At 53.2% G+C, this 20,539-nt stretch overlaps 2 protein-coding genes across 2 annotated transcripts in view; one reads left to right on the top strand and one right to left on the bottom strand.

Annotated features, from left to right (window-relative positions):
* Positions 1 to 2,484: 2,484 nt before the first annotated feature.
* Positions 2,485 to 12,506, top strand: MPO (myeloperoxidase). Its single transcript, XM_036091943.2, has 14 exons — positions 2,485 to 2,566; positions 2,702 to 2,776; positions 2,899 to 2,992; positions 3,306 to 3,481; positions 3,706 to 3,829; positions 3,916 to 4,045; positions 4,146 to 4,352; positions 5,215 to 5,533; positions 7,735 to 7,895; positions 9,106 to 9,361; positions 9,829 to 9,999; positions 10,623 to 10,860; positions 11,574 to 11,788; positions 12,414 to 12,506. Exons 2-13 carry the CDS (start codon positions 2,704 to 2,706, stop codon positions 11,779 to 11,781), a joined length of 2,157 nt encoding a protein of 718 aa, XP_035947836.1. The 5' UTR covers positions 2,485 to 2,566; positions 2,702 to 2,703; the 3' UTR covers positions 11,782 to 11,788; positions 12,414 to 12,506.
* Positions 12,507 to 13,925: 1,419 nt separating this feature from the next.
* Positions 13,926 to 20,539, bottom strand: part of LPO (lactoperoxidase) — a 42,581-nt gene continuing 35,967 nt past the window's right edge. Inside the window, exons 10-13 of the mRNA XM_078066370.1 lie at positions 16,698 to 16,950; positions 15,649 to 15,822; positions 14,728 to 14,965; positions 13,926 to 14,538 (exon numbers count right to left, since the gene is read on the bottom strand). Of these exons, the coding sequence (XP_077922496.1) occupies positions 14,331 to 14,538; positions 14,728 to 14,965; positions 15,649 to 15,822; positions 16,698 to 16,950 (873 nt within the window). The 3' untranslated portion in view covers positions 13,926 to 14,330. The remainder of the gene's footprint in view (positions 14,539 to 14,727; positions 14,966 to 15,648; positions 15,823 to 16,697; positions 16,951 to 20,539) is intronic.

The following is a 20,539-nucleotide window of genomic DNA, read 5'->3' on the forward strand; positions in this document are numbered from 1 at the left end:
AAATAAAATCAAGCTGTTAGAAAAATAGTAGGTGCTATATGGATTACAAAAGATATAGTTCTCCAAATATGTTATAAATACTTAACATATGTTTAACTGAAATACTAAAGTTGGATAGTTGAAAATTTATTTTTATTTTTTATTTTTTTAAGATTTTATTTATTTATTTGAGAGAGAGAGAAAAAGCATGAGGGGGGGAGGGGCAGAGAGAGAAGCAGACTCCCTGCTGAGCAGGGAGCCCAATGTGGGACTTGATCCCCGGACTCCAGGATATGACCTGAGCTGAAGGCAGACGCTTAACCAACTGAGCCACCCAGGTGCCCGACAAATTTTTTTAAAGCCTTAAAAATATTGATACCTAAATATGCAGCAATTTTACTTCTAGGCCTAAGGAAATAATTGAAGATGTGACAAGAGATCTAACCCCACGGATGTTGACCCTAGTACTGCTTATAACACTGAAAATAGGAAACAACCCAAGTATCTAACAAGAGGGGGATTAGTGAATAAATCCTAGTACTTAATGCAAAATATTATGCAGATATATTTATTTATTTGAAGATTTTATTTATTTATTTGACAGAGAGAGAGAGAGAGAGCACAAGCAGGGGGAGTGGCAGGCAGAGACAGCGGGAGAAGCAGGCTCCCCACAGAGCAGGGGGAGTCCAATGCGGGACTCAATCCCAGGACCCTGGGATCATGACCTGAGCCGAAGGCAGTCGCTTAACCAACTGAGCCACCCAGGCACCCGAACTAAGTCTATTTATTGACATAGAGAGAACCCAGGCTAAATTGTTAAGTACTAAAACTAGGTTGTAAAGCAATATTTGAAGTATGTTTTTATCACCATTTAAAATACATATTATATCTACATATAGGGTATTAAATGATTAAATGGGGTTATTTATGAGTAGTGGGTTTATGAGAAATTATTTTCTTCCTGCTTCTTATTTGTATGAAAAATGACAAGCCTGGAAAGAAAAAAATTTACCTATAACTCGATTATAAGTAATTTTGGTTTATTTTTATTTTTTCTTGTGTTCTCTAACTTTTCATGAACAGAAATATATTACTTGTAGGATTAAAAAAGTATTTTCTTTTTTTAAAAAATTTATTTATTTATTTGAGAGAGAGAGCACAAGCTGGGGGCGGGGTCAGAGGGAGAAGCAGACCCCTTGCTGAGCTGGGAGCCCGACGCGGGGCTGGATCCCAGGACCCCAAGATCATGACCTGAGCTGAAGGCAGATGCTTAACCGACTGAACCATCCAGGTACCCTTAAAAAAGTATTTTCAAAAGTATGAAATTCTAGAACCTGATTCACAAGGAGCCACTTGTCCAAGTTCACGCAGCAAGTCACTGAGAGAGCAAGGCTGGAAGGATGGCCTCCCCTCTCATGGGCCCCACTGGTGACAGGATCTGCGGGCACACCTGGAAGGTGTTCTGGATGTGTTGCCGTCCCTTGTTCTTCAGCCAAGATGTGGTCTGGGCATAAAAGACAAGAGTGAGGACAGGAAGGTGGTTGGAGCGGGAAACGTGGCTAGACCAAACGTCACGAGAGTCCGACAAGGGCCCAGGGAGGAGGACAAGCACAGTCATTAGTCATAGGGTACCTGTCCTGCCTGAGAATGGCAGCGGCTTTGCCAGAGTTCTTTAGGGGAGACACCTCCCCCTCTTCTATTTCAGACCCATCCTAAAAGTTAACCCCAGTCCTCTTAACTCCTCTGATCTTGTCCCAGAGAGGCCCTGGGCTGTGTCACCTAACTGACACTAACCACATCCAGCTCTGCTCTTTCCTGGTTCCTGAAATCCAGGAGCAGATGGTAGGAGTGCTGAAGACAGCCTGCTACCCAAAGCCCAGAAGAAAGGGGAGGAGGAGAGGGAGAGAGGAAGTTACCTTGGTCCCGAGCCTGTAGCCCCCAGGCTTTCCTATGAAACCCAACGGTCTCCAGCCAGGTTTCCTGTCCCTTTAGCCTTTGCCAAGAATGGGGGGTGGGGTGGGGCTGCCAGGGGCCAGAATACTGTTGGGGGTGGGGGACTGCCCCCCCCACCGAGGCTGATTGATCATTACTCCAGGTGTCCCCTACAACTCCCCTCCTTCTCTGGGGTCACTCCATGTCCCATAGTTCCTTAGGCTGTTGGTTCCTGACTTTTATCCCTTTCAAAGGATCCCCAGAGACTCAGTTTAATCAGAATTTTGGAGGGGTTATTGTCTGTCCCCCCTGGGGACAGCACTGGCCTAGGCACACAAAGGGAGCTAAGAAGCTCTGGGGTGTGATGCTAAGTTCAAAGGCTGGGCACAGCTCTGGTCTCTCCTTTCCTGTCCCTCTCTCCCATATGAGGGATCAACTTTTGGGCACCCCAACCCCAGTGGGGGAGGAGAGAGCGGTTAGTCTCCTGGGGCGGGGCTTCATCTGCCCCGCACCCTCCCTGAGCCGGGAGGACATAAAGGCCTAGATTCATGGGAGCCATGTGGCCAATACCAGGTGAACTTCGGAGGTGAGGTCCTGGGGGCTGAGAGACTGAAGCTAGCAAAAGAGGGGCGCTGTGGACCCCTTCCCTGAGGAGGTAGGTAGGACCCACTGAGGTTGGTCTGGAGTGTGAAGGTGGGAGTGAGGGGTCAGGGAGAGAGGGCTGGTGGAGCTCTGTTCTCCCAAATGCACTGCGCACTCTGGACTTGCTGGGCTTGGGGTCTTGTTGCAGAGATGAAGCTGCTGCTCCTCTCAGGGCTCCTGGCCATTCTGGCTGCGCCCCAGCGCTCTGAGGGTGCTGGTCCAGGTAACGGTCAGAAAGAAGGGAAAGGGGGGTGTGTTGGGGCTGGTTCTGAGTCCCAAGGACTCGGTGCAGGCCACCCTGGCTCTGGGGCCCATTCCTGACCTTGTGACCCCTGCTCTGGGCAGCTGTCCCGGAGGAGGTAGAGACCTCAGTGGTGCTGACCTGCATGAAGGAAGCCAAGCGACTAGTGGACATGGCCTACAAGGAGCGGCGGGAGAGGTGGGGTGCCGGGCACTTCCCAGCTCTGCGCAAGGCTGCCCCCGGTCTTTCAGAGTGGGGACTTCGTGGGCGGGGATGGAGTCCCCTGTCTATCAGTCTTTGTGTCTTTGGGTTTGAGAACACCTTCAAAACCATCCCTCCCCGTGGCCTTGCCTCTGTGGGGCACCCAGGTCCATACTCTGTTTATAAAGAGAACCCTTTTTCCTGTCTGTGGGTCTGTCTACCCCGACCTGCGTGCTGGCCTGGGGCTAGGGCTCTGCTGAGTGTCCCGGCCGCCACTGTCTCTGGCCTCACCCCTCCCTTCTCCAAGCAGCATCAAGCGGCGGCTTCACAGTGGCCTGGCCAGCCCCATGGAACTCCTGTCCTACTTCAAGCAGCCGGTGGCAGCCACCAGGACAGCTGTGAGGGCTGCTGATTATCTGCACGTGGCCCTAAGCCTGCTGGAGGGGAAGCTGCGGCCTCTGTGGCCCGGGCCCTTCAACGTCACTGGTACCGTCTGCCCTACAACCCCGGTCTCCTGCTCCACTAGTGACCTCGGTCATCTCCCAGTGACCCCCCACCCCCCACTCCTCTCTCGGGGAGTCTCAGGGGCACGGGAGTCTGCTCTCCGTGTCCTCAGACTGGGCCCCCAACCAAGCCTCCCCAGCTTAGGATAGGAAATGGGGCGACACGGCAACCACGCCCCTCTCCCCCCTCCCCCACCCCGGCCCCAGACGTGCTGACACCGGCCCAGCTGAATCTGCTGTCCACGTCGAGCGGCTGCGCCTACCAGGACGTGAGGGTGACGTGCCCGGAGAACGACAAGTACCGCACCATCACCGGCCACTGCAACAACAGGTGCGGCCGGCTGCGGGCGGCCCCTGGGCGGGCGGGCGACTCCCCGCGGGGCCCGCTCGCGTCAGCGCCGCGTCCTCCCCCTGCAGACGCAGCCCCACGCTGGGGGCCTCCAACCGCGCCTTCGCGCGCTGGCTGCCGGCCGAGTACGAGGACGGCTTCTCGCTGCCCTACGGCTGGACGCCCGGGGTCAAGCGCGGCGGCTTCCCGGTGCCCCTGGTGAGCGCCGGCCGGCGGTGCGGGCTGGGGGGCGGGGAGCGAGGCCCGGCCCGGGGGCGCGCGGGGTCCCAGGCGGCCCCTGACGCTCCGTGTCCCGCAGGCGCGCGCCGTCTCCAACGCCATCGTGCGCTTCCCCACGGAGCAGCTGACCCCGGACCAGGAGCGCTCGCTCCTCTTCATGCAGTGGGGGCAGCTGATGGACCACGACCTCGACCTGAGCCCGGAGCCGGCCGCCCGGGTCTCCTTCGTCACTAGTGTCGACTGCGAGACCAGCTGCCTGCAGCAGCCGCCCTGCTTCCCGCTCAAGGTGCTCCCTTCTTCCCGCCCCGCCGCTGCCTGCGCGGTGGGGAGATGGGGAATCCTTCCTGGAAGCGGCCACCTCCCTCTGTGCCCAGAGTTCCCTCCCCGGCAACTGAGTAAGGCTGGCCCTGCCCACCCACTTGCCTCCGCCTCCGGGCCGAGGAACTTCCCGCCTCCCTCCAACCTCCGCGGGCAGGTGCCCGGTGCTCCGTCCCCTTTCCTCCTCACAGAGGGCCACCACCTTCCCGCCCCCCACCCCTGGGCGCACATTGCACAGAGCCTGGGCTGTCGGGTGCAGGAGGGCTGGGGGGGACTGGATGGTTGGGGCACAGTAGGGAAAGGAGGAGAGAAAGGAAGGAGAATGGCAGAGAGGGAGAGAGAAGGGAGAAAGGCAGGGGCCAGAGTGAAAGACAGGAAAGGGACAGGGAAGCGGGGGTGGGGGGGGGTAGGGGGGTGGGGAGAGCAGGAAAGGAAAAGCAAGAGGAGACTGTTAGAGACCACATCCAGAGAACAGGGGAGGGAGGGGCAGACACCGTGGAGAAAAGGAGGGAGAGAAATGAAGTTTAAGCGAGGACTGGCTGGGCCTCCTCCAGGGGGTCGCACATCCCCCATTCCAGAGTTCTGGTCATCACCCCCAAAGCTCGAAGCTCAGAGGAACTCTGCTGGTGCAACATCAGGCAGTGATCCTCTGTGGGCCTTGAGAGCCCTCCCTCCAGCCGAGGGGGCCAGAAGTCCTGCAAAGCCCTCGTTTTGGTGTCTGGGTCTCCCCCTCTGGTCCTGGGTTCCAGGCTGCTTTGGAGGTGGGATCAAGACCTTGGGGTAGGGAGTGGACAGGAGGAGAGCCAACCGGCCCTGTCTGCGTGTCACAGATCCCACCAAATGACCCCCGCATCAAGAACCAACAGGACTGCATCCCCTTCTTCCGCTCCTCGCCAGCCTGCACGGACAGCAACATCACCATTCGCAATCAGATCAATGCGCTCACCTCCTTCGTGGATGCCAGCATGGTCTATGGCAGCGAGGACCCTCTGGCCACTAAGCTTCGAAACACGTCCAATCAGCTGGGGTTGCTGGCTGTCAACACCCGCTTCAGCGACAACGGCCGGGCCCTGCTGCCCTTCGACAACCTGCATGACGACCCCTGCCTCCTCACCAACCGCACAGCGCGCATCCCCTGCTTCCTGGCAGGTCAGCCCCGAGTGGGAAGCTGGGGTGGTGCGGGGCGGGGGGGTGCGGGTGCGCTGGAGCCACAGGGCCTGTTTTGAGCAGCCTGTGGGTTTGCATTTAGAGAGACTCTGTCCTCACCAACTTCGTATTAATCCAGTTGCCTTGGTGACAAGTTGGATGGAGCCAGAAGGCAAACAAACAAACAAACAAAAAACCCCAAACCCAAACTAACAAAAACCAAAAAGCCAACCTAAGAAGGAGACTCAGGGATGGCTGAGGAGCCTCTGTCCATCTGTCCATCCCTTTCTCCATCTGTCCTTTTCCCTCTGGACTCTGGCAGAGAGTTGAGTCCTCAGGGACAGGGAACTAAGGGGACAGAGAGCAACGTGGCATCCTCACTCTCTAGAACAGCATCATCCACCGTGGCAGCCACTAGTTACAAGGGGCAATTTTCATTTAAATTTAAGTTAGTGCAAATTAACTTAACTTAAATTTAAAATTCAGTTCCTCTGCTGCACTAGCCACATTTCCAGTGTTCGGTAGCCTCACAAGCTGGTGGTTCCCATTTAGGGCAGCACAGATGTAGAACATTTTCATCAGTTCAGAAAGTTCTATGGGACAGCGCTGCTCCAGAACATCACCTCCTGTCGTCTTGAGTCCCTGTAATAAGAGGGCGAGATTTTAAATTTAAACACCTGGCAGCCCTGGGGATATGGTTGGGGCAGTAGCGGTGCCCAGAAATTTTCCAATTTTTTAAAAAAAGATTCTATTTAATTTTTAAAAAAGATTTATTTACTTATTTGAGAGAGAGGTTGAGAGAGAGAGAGCGCGCGAGCGAGCAGGGGGAGGGGCAAAGGAAGAGGGAGAAGCACTCTGCTGAGCAGGGAGCCAGATACTGGGCTTGATCTCAGGACCCTGAGATCATAACCTGAGCCGAAATCAAGAGTTGGACACTCAACCGACTGAGCCACCCAGGCACCCCAAGATTTTATTTTTAAGTAATCTCTACACCCACCCTGGGTCTGGAACTTATAATCCCCAAATCAAGAGTCACGTGTCCCACCAACTGAGCAGCCAGGCACCCGTCCAATATTTTTTAATGTAAATCCAATAGTGGTCCTGAGGCCCTTCCGTTCACATCTGGCCTCCCAGCCTCTCCTCCTGATGGCTTCCGGTGATCTCTCCCCTGGCTGGGCCCTGGCGAGGAGAATCAAGGTCAGCTCCGGTCCACACTGGAGCCCATACTTTTCTGGGCCAGTGAGGAAAGAGCGGCACTCCTCAGCCAGTTACGGCCACCTCCATCCTGGCGTCAAGCTGCATGGCCTGGGCCCGGAGCACTGTGACCTCTGGCAGCTCATGGGATAGTAAACCTGCTCTCAAAGAATTTCTTTCCCACCAGCATCAGGAGCTAATAAAGACTAGACCCAGTGTCCTGGGCCCTTTAAAAGGGCCTGGCCCTAACTCTCTGGCCCTTCCAGAGAAAAGGTGGGAGGACTAGAGGGATTAGAGATTTCACTTGTTTTTGTTTTTTTTTTTGAACAGTTTCAGTTGTGGACTATAAACATCCTGTGCCCTAGGCCCCCTCTCGCCCCCACTCTCAGGGGCCTGAGCAGGCTGCAAATTAGCATGTAGTAAGGCTGGGGATGGCAACTCTGATCAGATGGTAGTGGCTTTCTAGAGTCCTGTGTTGAGAAGGATTCTGAGGTTGCATGCAGTTCGAGCAGGAGAGAGTGCTGTCTGACAGGGGCGTGGAAGCAGGGAGCGCCAACACACGTGCTACTTTTTGGCTTTCCCTGCAACAAGAGAGTAAGTCAACCAGGCAGCTTAGGGCTCACCTACTTTGTAGCAGGCACGGTGTTAAACTCCATATGTCTATGTGGGAGTTGGGTGGAGGGTCAGATACAAAAAGGCTCAAGCCATGGTCCTCATCTTCAAGGAGCTCCCAGTCTCAGCTACTAGAATGTGGCAAGTCACGTGTCAGCTCTGATGCCTATTGAATGAGCATCTCCAGCCAGCAGTGCCCCTACACTGAGGAAGAAGTTAGCATGGTGGACCAGGGCATCAAGGGAGGACCTCCTAGAGGAGGTATAAACTGAGCATGGTGTGGAAAGATGGACGGAGAGGAAGTCTGGGTTTCAGACCTTGGCTGGGGAGGGAGTTTCAGTGGAGCAAGTCCTTTCTGATGGGATCTTAGGAATGACAGCAGCTTTTGCTTCCCCAAGGGGACACCCGCTCAAGTGAGATGCCTGAGCTCACCTCCATGCACACACTCCTTCTGCGGGAGCACAACCGGCTGGCCACAAAGCTCAAATGCCTGAACCCCCAGTGGGATGGAGAGAGGCTCTACCAGGAAGCCCGCAAGATCGTGGGAGCCATGGTCCAGGTGGGCAGTTCTGAGCATTGGTGATGCCAGGGGTCCGGCAGGCTTGGGATCCAAACATGCCTCTCCCACATCCTAGCTGTGTGACCCGGGCCAGGTTAACCCCCATGAACCTCAGCGTGTGCATCCATGATGCTGTAAAGATTAAATGATATATGTGAAAACACCTGGCAGATACTAAGTGCCTGACAAAGGTTACTTGCCTTCCATCCCCTCCTTCCTAGGCTGGCTCCCCTTTCTGCTGTCCTGTCCATCAGGAATGGTTTCGGGAGGGTTAAAGGGGTGGGTCTGAAGTGCCTGGTGCAGAGTGGCTGGTCAGTAAATGCCTTGCCTTTCCTCATCTCCTCGTGGCTCCTCGCTCCGTTACCCACTCACCTCTTCTTTTGGCTCTATCATAGCTCACCACCCCATCCCTCACCCTTGTTTATCCCTGGGAAGTGTTCCTGGTTCTCTCTCCCAGCTTCTGATGCTTCAGCACCCCCATCCTCTCCCCAAGACACACACACACACACACACACACACACACACGCACACATACGTGCACACCTTCTTCATATCTTAGACTCCGGAGAGGGAGAGAGTTGCAGGTGTGGAGGGTAAGTTTTGGCTTTGCACCAAGAACTAAGTGAGATTCATTTAAGCCTTGCAGAAAATTCCAGACTCTAGAATCTATATCTTCTCTTTGCCCTGGGGGAAATCATCTAGGGTGGCCCTTTTCCTTTTTGCCTCCCCTCCTCCACAAATGCAAATTGAACCCTACCGTGAGCCAAGTGCTTGCTGGGCATTGGAGTAATTTCAAAAGAAATGAGATACAACCCTTGCCCTCAGGAGCTTATAAGTTAGGAGAAAAAAAAGACATGAATAACTCAAGGGCAAAGGAGCTATTGACTAACAAAGCCTTTTGTTATTTAATCCTTTAGGGCAAAGGGCAGCATAATTATCTTTAATTTACATTTGAGTAACTGGGGCTCACAGAGGTCCATAACTGGCCCAAGGTCGCACAGCAGGCAAGCCCTGGAGCTCTGTGTCTGCCACTCGGTGCCACTCTGTTAGACCCAGATCCAGTGCAGCGGGAGACAACTCCCTGGCTGTGGACAATGGAGGGACGCCCCCCGCCCCCCAAGCCAGGAGCAGGCAGAGACTCTGCACAGAGGGTGAGTGGAGAGGCCACTCTGAGCACTTTAGATCATCACTTATTGGGACTTTTCTTTAGATCATCACTTATCGGGACTACCTGCCCCTGGTGCTGGGACCACAGGCCATGAGGAAGTACCTGCCAAGCTACCGCTCCTACAATGACTCGGTGGACCCTCGCATCGCCAACGTCTTCACCAATGCCTTCCGCTATGGCCACACCCTCATCCAACCTTTCATGTTCCGCCTGGATAACCAGTATCAGCCCATGGGGCCCAACCCCCGCGTTCCACTCAGCAAGGTCTTCTTTGCCACCTGGAGGGTAGTGCTGGAAGGTGAGGGGACCTCGGCCAGGAGACAGTGGGCTGGCAGCTGAGGACATGGTGGGGGTGGTCTTGGCTGCAGGGAGCCGGGGCAGGAGAAATCCTCTTCCTTCCATCTTTGGGGACTTTATCTGACTTTCCAGCCTCAGTTCACCTGACTGCTTCTGTATATAATAATAAAGGGTAGGCTGGAGATGGCTCATAGGGAGCTGGCTCCTTCCTATGTGTTATGATCCTCAGTGATCCAGGAGCCCAGGGGCTGGGTGCACCCCAACTTGCAAGTCTGAATGGCATAATCCCCTGAGACCTCAATTATCCAGCGAAGACCTGCCCACTGAGGCCACCTTGGCACCAGGAGCTGCATGTGCCCAGCCCTCTTCTGCAATCCCCTGACTGCCCCTGGGACTTTTCCCTTACTCCAGTCTGCGCTCTGGATCCTGAGCCGGGTCCTTCCCCAAGTCTTGTTCCTCTTGTCCCAGGTGGCATTGACCCCATCCTGCGGGGCCTCATGGCCACCCCTGCCAAGCTGAATCGCCAGAACCAAATCGTGGTGGACGAGATCCGGGAGCGGTTGTTTGAGCAGGTCATGAGGATCGGGCTGGACCTGCCCGCTCTAAACATGCAGCGCAGCCGGGACCATGGCCTCCCAGGTGAGGGGCTGCAGGAGCCCTGATGCGCGCCCCCCCCCACCTCCCACTCTAGGGCCCTGCCCTCTGTGGTGTCCCCAGCTGCCCAAGTGGGCTGGAAACCTGTCTCCATCACATTTCATGTTGCTTTGTTTTACATGAACTTTGAGGGGGAAGGGATTATTATCACTTCCATTTTACTGATGAGCAAACTGAGGCTTGAAGAGATTCGGAACTTGCCTAGGTTCTTCTCCAGCCAAGTCAGTGATCGAGCTTGAATTTGAACCCACATCAGCCTAACCCCAAAGTCTGTGCCTACATTATGGGACAGCTGGTGTGGCTGAACCTTCTAGACACACCTCACCCCTCACGGGGCCTGAGATCTTCAGAGGGGGCAGTGAGATGTTCCTGTTCTTGGACGTTTTAGGAGTTATGGCAGTTTAGGATTTGCCTCACAGTGAGAGAGCAAAGGAAAGAGAGAGGGTCTTGGCCCCTCGGTTCAGGGTTCCCTGGGGGCTTATAGCCTGGGAGAAGCCCCTCAGTGTCCTCCTCTCCCTCATGTCCCTCGGTAGACGGCCACGGTCAGTGTGTTGGGGAGGTGGGCTTTGTGGGACCCTCCCACAGCCACCGCCCCCCCACCCCCGCAGGGTACAATGCCTGGAGGCGCTTCTGTGGGCTCCCCCAGCCCAGCACGGTGGGCGAGCTGGGCACGGTGCTGAAGAACCTGGACCTGGCGGAGAAGCTGATGCAGCAGTATGGCACGCCCGACAACATTGACATCTGGATGGGCGGCGTGGCCGAGCCCCTGGAGCCCTACGGCCGCGTGGGCCCCCTCCTGGCCTGCCTCATTGGGACCCAGTTCAGGAAGCTCCGCGATGGTGACCGGTGAGGGGCGGCGAGCTGCTCAGGCCCGCTGTGTGGTTGCAGGCCTATTCCCCAACCTCTGGGGGGGCCCCCCCACTTCCGCCTGTGAAGTGAGGGGCAGGAAGGGATCCGTGATTTTCCAGGGTTTCCGGGGCCTTGGGGTCGTCCCTCATGTGCCCTGAACCTGTTGGGGGTGCAGCCAGGAGGGACCTGGACCCCTGGTTGTGAAGGAGGGAAGACCGAGAAAACGCAACTCTTACCTACCCCTTCTCCGGTGTCAGGGTGCTTGCTGCTGAACAGCCCACAGGGCTCTCCTAGAGTGACGTCACTGTGTCCCTGACATCTGTCATGCCCAGTTCTTACCTAGCCCGTATTGCGCCCTTGGGAAAACTAGAGAAAGGTGTCCCTCTCTGGGTGGACCCCTTATAAACCCACCGCAAGGTTCTCTGCGCCCCCACGGACGCGGCCCCCGGCCAGGGCACAGGGCCCCGTGAGTGAGCGCGGGCCCAGCTCCCTGTGCAGCGTGAGTGGGGCCCCGGGGGCCGCCGGGGTGGGCGCAGAGCGGAGGTACCCCGGCAGCCGCGCTCTCCCCCACGCTGTGCGGAGGGCATCACGCGTGTGAGAGCCCCCCCCGCTGTGGCGGCCCTCTTCCGTCCAGGGAGCGGCTCGAGCCCGCGGAGGCCCTCCCGGCCGAGGCCAGCCTGGGTGCAAAGTCCGCGGGTGTCCCCACGCAGGTTCTGGTGGGAGAACACGGGCGTGTTCAGCAGGCGGCAGCAGCAGGCGCTGAGCAGGATCTCCCTGCCCCGCATCATCTGTGACAACACGGGCATCACCACGGTGTCCAAGAACAACATCTTCATGTCCAACACATTCCCTCGGGACTTTGTCAGCTGTAACACCCTCCCCACACTGGACCTGAGCTCCTGGAGGGACAGTGACTAGAGGCTGGGTAAGGGGGTGTGGTGGGGCGCTGACGCCTGGGCAGTCCCCGGGCTGGCCCATGGGGCCCTTCCCTAGGTGAGCGCATCTCTGTTCTGGCTGAGAAAATGAGTGACTAGACGTTCATTCGTGTGTGTGTGTGTGTGCGCGCGCGCTGTATGGGAATTGCATTTCCTCCGTGTGAGTGCTCTGTGACCATGGGTAGTGGTGTGTGTGTGTGTGTGTGTGTGTGTGTGTGTTTGCTGCCTACGTGAGTATTAAGTACACGGAAGATCATAGAGTGCACAGGGGAGGAGCACAAGCCCAGAGCCAGATTGCTGGGTTCAAATCCTGACTCTTCAGCTCTCCAGCTGAACAAATGACTCAACCTCCCTTTTCTCGAGAAAACCTTGAGTTTTCTTCTTTGCAAATAAAAGCTGTTGTGGCTCCTTAGAGGCTCCATTTGCACCATGTCTGCCCCCAGGGAGCTTATAGGTGACAGTGTCCAGCTTGGCAGAGGTGACCCAGTGACCCCTGGGGGAACGAGCGTGAGCAGTTAGGCTGTGTGCGGTGGTTGAGTTGTGAGCTCAGGGGAGCAGGGCTCGGTCAGTGGCTCCCCTTGTGCTTCCTTACGCTGTTCTCTTGCTTGTTCCCAGGAGCGCACCTGGAGAGGAGGTGGGGCCCGTCGGCCCTTTTGTGCCATACCTTTGTACCTGACAACTATGATAATAAAGCACCACCGATGGGGACCTTCGCTCTGTCCATGTCTGCTGTGGGGCTGGAGCCTCGGCATGAGGCTTGCTCTGGCTTCTGAATTTGAACCAGTGTGGTCCGTGCCTCGGAAATGGGGGTGAGGGTCTCTGGGAGTCATCCTTTGATGCACACATGCCAAGCAGGCAGTTCTTGGAAGCCTCCGGGCCAGGTCAAACCGAGCAGACCATCCTGACTCACCTTCCACCCACACCACCCCGGAGGACAGAAACTGTGGTCACCAAGCCCTTACGCTCGTCCACTGCTCTGGCAAACATCTGTTGCGGGCTCACTCTGTGTCAGGCCCGTGTCAGGTGCTGGGGGATGGAGGGGACACAGTGCTGTCCTGCAGGAGAGAAAGAACAGAGGTGTGATGGGAAGGTAGGCCCTTCCCAGCTGACGGGGCACCTCTGGATCGTGCACCCCCGCAGCCTGACGCAATGGCTCGGAGGCCCTCAGACAACAGACTCCTTCTCAGTCCTGGCTTCGTGCAGCCAGTTTCCGAGAGCAGGGACAACAGATGGCTGGGCCTAGGTGGACAGGGCCAGAGCTGAGGGAAGGGAAGGAGGCTATTTCCCAAATAATCTTGCCTGGAGCTTGACCCCTATATCTGAGACTGGTGGATTCCCCCCCTGCCCACCTTGTTCCCTTTCCCCCTCCACCCCCAGTTGGGAACCTGAAGGTGTGCAGGATGCCGAGGCTCATGGACCCATAGGAGCCCCAGGCCACATTAAGACCTCCCATGACAGGATAAATACTCTCCATTTCACTGATGATGACAGGGTAGCCAGAGAGGTGACGGAACTCATCTGAGGCTCGAAGACGTAGGCGCCAGAGCCAGGATGACCGCCCAGGTCTTCAGGCTCCTAGGCTCTTCCCACAGGCTGGCTAAGTGCCTCCCACCCCCACTGCGCCAGTCAGGGGACCTGGAGGTGCCGGGTAGGCTGACCTTACCCGGAGGGTCATTTTAAAAGAACACAGTATGTATTAGCAGTGCAAGGAATATTCTGGAGATGCCCCTTCAGAGGTCTCACAGGCTCCAAGGACTGCCCTCGAAGAAGAGGGTTGTTCCCAGAAGGGTTTCTGGAAGGGAAATCAACTCTAGGTGTAGGGAAATCCAGGCTCAGACGTCCTCCCTGTTTGACCCCTTGACAGCACCCCAAAACCTCTCCCTTGCCTCTCTGGCCATTGTTTCTTCCCCCAGGAGCCCCTGGCCTCCTCCTTTTCTCTGAGAACTGAAATCTCACCACACCATACCTTCTCATCCCACAGACCCATGCACACAACATCTTAGTGGTAAGACAGTCTGCACTGTAGACATCTAGTTATTTGGCAGTGGTTCCAAGGTCTGCCTTCTAGAAGGGAATAGTGTCATTGCCACCGTCTTCAGTCAGTCATGGGGTGTTTATTGAGCCCTTGCTGTCGGCTGAGCCTCATGCCGGGTGGCAGGGGGGACACTCAGAAGCAGACTGAAGTCTCTGGCTCGAGGAGCTTACAATCTAGTTTGAAAGGAGAGGTGGAAAGATAAGAGCACAACGGCCTCAGATGAGACCTGTTGTAGGGAGAGGATCGGTGACATTCCGCAGACAGAGGGCATGGTGTGGGAGCAGCGGGACTCCAGTGGAGGAGCTGGGAAGGCTGAGCTGCCGGCCTTGGGCTTGAGCGAGGTGTGCGTCCGGCGAGTGGAGAGAAACCTGGCTGAAAGAAGGGCCGGGATGGGGTGTGGAGCTCTAAGGGACTGGGTCACTGAACTTGCTTGAAATGGCATCAAGGACCAAAGGGAGCGCTACTGCACAGTGTGGGAGGCCGGGAAGTCTGGGCCCCTAATTCTCCACTGAGGCCCAAGGTGAAAGGTCTAGCCTGTCAATGGTTGAGCAATCCACAAAGCCTTGGGGGTAACTGTTGGCCAGGAATGGGTCCCGTGGGACCTTGGTGATGTGGGTGTTGTCACAGACGAGGCGCGAGAAGGACATTTTCTGTAGAGAGTCCCGCTGCTTCTCAGTGAAGACTCCGGGGTTCTCCCACCAGAATCTGCAGAGACAGAAGCAGGGTCTGTCCACACAGCCCCGCCGGCGGCCCCTCCCGCCCCACTGTGCCGAAGGGGAAGGCAGGAGGTGGCTGGGAACACATGGAGGTCTGGGCTAGTCCTCACACAGGACTTCGGGACCCCCACAGAGAAGGGTCTGCTCTCCCCTGCCCTCCTCACATGATCTCACTTGCCTGTCTCCATCACGAATCTGTCGGAACTGCTTCCCCAGGAGGCAGGCCAAGAGAGACCCCACCCGGCCTCTCTCTACCAGGGGCTCGGCGACGCCCCCAACCCAGATATCGATGTTGTCAGGGGTCCCGTAGAGATCCAGTAACTTCTCAGCCAGCCTCTTGTTCTTTAGCACAGCATTCAGCTCCTTCAGGGTCTGGGGTTGTGGGAGGTCACAGAAGCCTCTCCAGGAGTTGTACCCTAGGGCAGAGGGGCTGAAGCTGTCTCATCCCAGGGGCTTCTCACCCATGACCCCCCTTGGGGACATACCTGTTCCAGCTCCATTGGCCCCAGAAAGTCTGGCCTCATAGCCTCTGGGGCGGGGCGGGCCGGGCTCCATTGTTTTATGCTTGTACTTCAGGCTTGGGAGGGCTAGCAGGTCATATCGTGCTTACTATGGGTCCAGGCACTATTCTAAGGACTGTACAAATATGTCAGCTGAAGAACAGAGATGATAAGTAACTTGCCTAAGGTCATGTCACTAGAAATGGCACAGCTGGGATTTGAACCCGGGCCGTCTGGCTCTTCATTACTACATTAAATTGCCTTTCGTGGGTCCAAAGAAAGGTCCAAAAGTCCTTGGTTTCTCTCTATTCTCCTTTCTTAATGTTTTTCTGGGCTTTTAAACTAGTTTGACAAGTCAGCTGTTGTCCTCTTGTTCATTTGAGGAGCTCCAAGATGGTACTAGACATGTTCTCTTATCTCTGCATTAGGGAGAATGGAAGATTCCATTTCACAGACGAACAAAATGAATTTTTAAACTGGCATCTCTGCTTTCTGTTTTAGAATTGGTCAGATCCCCAGGGTTATAGCAGAGAGTCCCCAGGAACCTCAGAAAGCAACGAGAAGTTCCCTGGGCCAGGCAGGACCCGAGGCCCACTCACCAGGCATCCCATGGTCCCGACAGCGCTGTATGTTGATGGCAGCCAGGTCAAAGCCGTGGATCTTGTGAGTGGGCTGGAAAAGCTTGTTGCGCAGCTCTCTGGTCATCATTTTATTCTGATTCAGCAGCTTGGACTTCTTGGCCAGCAGGCCCCTGACCAGAGGGTCAATTCCACCTGCAAGGGAGACCCAGAGGCCATCCCGGGGATGGGGGTAGGGTGAGGCCATCTTCCACTGCTAGCCCCTCCCTCCACCAGATGTTTCCTCTCAGGTAAAAAGTAGGGCCAACTGAACATCTCAGGCTGGCAGCCAGGAGAGAAGAGCAAGATGCAGCCGGCAGGGTGTGCTGGGGCTGAGGGCATCTGACTGCATGCCGGGGATGGGGATGGGGGTGGGGAACGGGGCATTCCTGGGATGACGGCAGGAATATAAGCTTCAGGAGTTTTTTGAGCTTTGGCTCAGAGAGTCGGCTCCTCCTTCCACATGTTCCCCTGAGGAACTCTCACGCATGGGGAGAGGTAGCAGGAGGCTACAAAGAATGACCCTGACTTGTCAGGCCTTAAATAAAGCCAGTTTCAACGCAGCCTGGCCCAGGACAAAGGGGAGCTGGGCCCAACCTTTGGCACTTGATGGAGGTGGAAAGCCCTAGAGGAGAGAGGAGAGCAGAAAAGAGCAATTTATTGACCAAACTCATGAATTCTTTCTGCAGGGGTCAGAGAAGCCTGAGGCAGGGAAAACCTAGGCAGCTTGGAGGCCAGAGGAGGAGAGAAAGAATAATAACTCATATTTATTGACCACCTCCTGTGTGTCGGAAACCATTGTAGGGTGCTCTCCACGTACATGCCACTTAATTTTTTGTATATCCTAGTGGGATAGGTACCGTTGTTGTTCCTGTTTTACAAATGAGGAAACAGGCTCAGTGAGGTGAATTCACTTGCCCAAGGTCACACAGAAAGGAAGTTCCTGGAGTCTGACTTCTAAGCCAGGCTTCTTTAGAAGCAGGCCGAAGCGTGAGACCACCAGGTGACAGTGCTTCCCTAAAAGGACATACCATCTTTGACTATCCTCCAGGTGTTAAAGAAGAGGGTGTGCAGGGGGAGCTCTGCCTCTGGACCCCACGGCTGATAGTTCTCATCTAGGCGGGACACGGTGGAGGGGACCTCCAAGTGGCCAAAGCGGAAGGCAAAGGTGAAGACATTGGAAATTCGGGGGTCAGCAGATTTGTTGTAGCCTTGGTATGGAGGGATCCACTTCTGCATCTCATCACCGAGCACAATGGGTAGGTAATCCCTAAAGGTGATAATCTGGGGGGAGAAACATGTCATGAGCAAAGGGTGGGAGAACACTGAGACCTCTGCAGAGTGAGGTTGGAGGAAGCTGCGGTCAAGAGGGATGAGTGCCCCAAAATCTAGGAGGGCAAATGGATAACATACATGCCCATTTCCCTTCCTGTGACCATGGCAGAGAGTTGCTAATTGATCATGACATTCTTTCTGCTGGTCGCTCATCATATGCTTCAACACGGGCCCTACTGATCAGTCCTTTGAATCGGCACTAGGCATGCACTCTCTGTGTCATCTCCACTCCAGGTCTATGGCCTTGAAGCTGAAGTGACAATCCTTGTGTGTCACTTGAACATAATGATGTCACATCATTCAATTTTTCCCCATAGGGCCAGAGCAAAAGGAATGATGAACCACAGGAATGGCTCACAGGGTAAGTTCACCTCATCTCCAATTCTGAGACAAATGGTGCACCATGGAGAGAGCAATTTGGGGGTTTGTTTTACTCAAAGCAATGAGCTAACACACACAGAGAAAATTTTGAAAAAAGAGAAAATCATGATACTGCGTAATGCAATAACTATACGAATTTTTTCTTTTTTCTAATCTTTGTCTATACAATACATATTTTTACACACTTGTACTCCTAGAGAATACATACTTTTGTAATTCTGCTTTTTCACTTCAAGTTTCTCATGTTTCTACCTAGCTCACAATTATTACGTAATTAAATGTGCATAATATTCTATTGCATTCATGGATCCCTCTCTTATTGTTTTATTTTTAGGTTGCTTCCAATTTGTTCAGCAGCAAAGGTCGTGGGGATTTCATCCTTGGAGCAGGCAGTCTGCTTCTCAGACTCTGTGAGGTGGCAAGAGACAGAAACTTGCCTCTGGCCATAGTGGACTGGCCCAGCTGTGGCACCAGACCAAGCTGGTTAGTCAGATTCTTGCTCTCAGGAATTTAGATTTTGGATGCAGCTGTCCTGGACTGTTTCTGATGGCGCTTGATCTGAGGGGACAAGTGGGGCCATATGGGGGATCATTTGCTACCATGTGCAGAAAAGCAGAAAAAACCCATGTGAAGACAGAGACAGAGAGAAGGAGAGAGACAGAGAGAGAGTGGAGAACAATAGAGAAGTAGAGAAAGGCATGGAGAAAGAGAGGCAGAGTGAGATTCCAGATGGTTTCCAGTCTCTGGCTCTAACCTTGCTTAGGACCAACTATACTCCCTGCCCTGGGGTTCCAGGAGAAACCTTTATCAGCTTCCATTTGACATATGTATAGGATTGAACCAATACTAAATGTCTGAACTAGCCTGCATGGATTTCTTTTTCTTGGAGTCCAGTAAGCCTTGTATGGATGGAATTGTGTCCCCTTGCTAAGGTATATGTTGAAGCCCTAACCCCTAATGTGACTGTATTTGGACATAGGGCATATAAAGAGATAACTGAGGTTAAATGAGGTCATAAGGGTGGGGCCCTCATCCAATAGGACTGGTGTCCTTATAAGAAGAGAGAGAGAGACACCCAGGAGGCACACACACAGAGGGAAGTGTGTGGACATGTGAGGACACAGAGGGAAGGCAGCCATCTGCACACCAAGGAGAGAGGCCTCAGGAGAAACCAAACCTGTTGAAACCTTGGTCTTGGACTTCCAGCCTCCAGAACTGGAAGAAAATAAACTGGAGAAAATAAAAAAACTGGAGAAAATAAATTTCTGTTGTTTAAGCCACCCAGCATATGATATTTTATTGTGGCAGCCCAAGAAAACTAATATAAAACCTTAATTCAGATCATCTTTAGGTAGATACTTTTCATTCTTTGGATGATGTCCCTACAACAGAAGGCAGCCAAGAAAGTGCCTTCTGCAGACAGCATCAGTAGGCACTGAGTGGGAACCCTAGAGGCATCAGAAGAGTGAAGCAGACCAGAATAGCATTGCAAGGGCTTGGGAAACTAAACTGTCATTGGAACGAAAGCCCACGAAAGTATGCCAGACCTACATGTTGAACCCAAATAGACTTCTATAGGATCATGAGTCTCCTAACATAATAACTAAAATGTCTCGGATATAATTGAAAATCACTCATAACACCAAGAACCAGGAAAGCCACAGTTTGAGAAAAGACAATCAACTGATGCCAATAAATACATGAATCAGATGCTGAGGTTATCTGATAAAGATGTTAAAGCAGTTTCATAAAAATGCTTCAACAACCAATTCTGTTACCTTAAAACAACAACAACAAAAGACCATCTCAGCAAGGAAATAGAATTTATAAAAAAGAAACACTGAAATGATAGAACTGAAAAATACAAACTAAAATTAAAAACTTGTTAGGAAGACCCAGCAGGAGTGTGGAGATGACAGGGTAGAATGGAAGACAGATCAATAGAATTTACTCACCTAAACAACAGAAAGAAAATAAACAAAACAAACAAACACCTCAAACAAACCAGAACCTCGGGGATCTGTGGGACAATAACAAAAGATCTAACATTCATATTAATGGAATCCCAGGAATAGAGGAGAAAGGGGTGGGGCTGAAAAAGTATTTGAAGAAATAATGCCTGGAAACTTCCCAAAACTGATGAAAGAGGCTGAATGAATACCAAACATAACAAACCAAAGAAATCTACTCCAAGATGCATTATAATTAAATTGCTAAAAACTAAACACAAAAGTCTCAAATACCGCCAAAGAGAAATGACACATTATCTATAAATGAAAACCACTGTGAATAACGGGGAGCTTCTCATCTGAAACCATGGAGGCCGGAAGGAAGGGGCATGGCATTTTCCAAGTTCTGGAAGAAACCAGAGGGAAGAGCAAAATAAACCTGAAGCAAGCAGAATAGGCTAAAGAAAAAAAGTCAGGGGCATCTGGGTGGCTCAGTCAGTTAAGCATCTGCCTTTGGCTCAGGTCATGACCTCGGGGTCCTGAGATCGAACCCCACATTGGGCTCCCTGCTGAGCGGGGAGCCTGCTTCTCCCTCTGCCTGCTGCTCCCCCCCTGCTTGTGCTCTCTCTCTCTCTCTCTGTCAAATAAATAAGTTAAAAAAGAAAGAGAAAAAGAAAAGTCGCATTAATGAAGAAAGACCATTTGACAGAATTCAACAGCTATTCATGATAAAAACTCTCCATACACTAGGAACTGACTGGAACTTCCTCAACCTCATAAACAGCATCCACAGAAGATTTACAAACAACATTATACTTAATGGTGAAAGACTGAATGCTTTCCCTCTAAGATTGGGAAGATGAGGATGTCTGTTCTCACCACTTTTATTCAACACAGTACTGGAAATTATAGCCATTGAAACAGGGCAAGAGAAAGAAAATTTTAAAAACATATAGATTACAACAGGAGAGATACAACTGTCTTTATTTGCCGATGACATGATTCTCTGTGTGGAAAATCCTAAGGAATCCACAGAAGAACTCCCAGAACTGTCTGAGTTCAGCAAGGCCAGGATTTTTATGCACTGATAAAGAACAAGTGGAAGCTAAGTAAAAAAAAAAAAAAAAAAAAAAAAGTAATACCATTTATGACTCCTCCAAAGAAAATGAAATATTCAGGTATAAATCTAACAAAGCATGTACAGAATC

Source organism: Halichoerus grypus, chromosome 2 (genome assembly GCF_964656455.1).
Source record: "Halichoerus grypus chromosome 2, mHalGry1.hap1.1, whole genome shotgun sequence".
NCBI lineage: Eukaryota > Metazoa > Chordata > Mammalia > Carnivora > Phocidae > Halichoerus > Halichoerus grypus.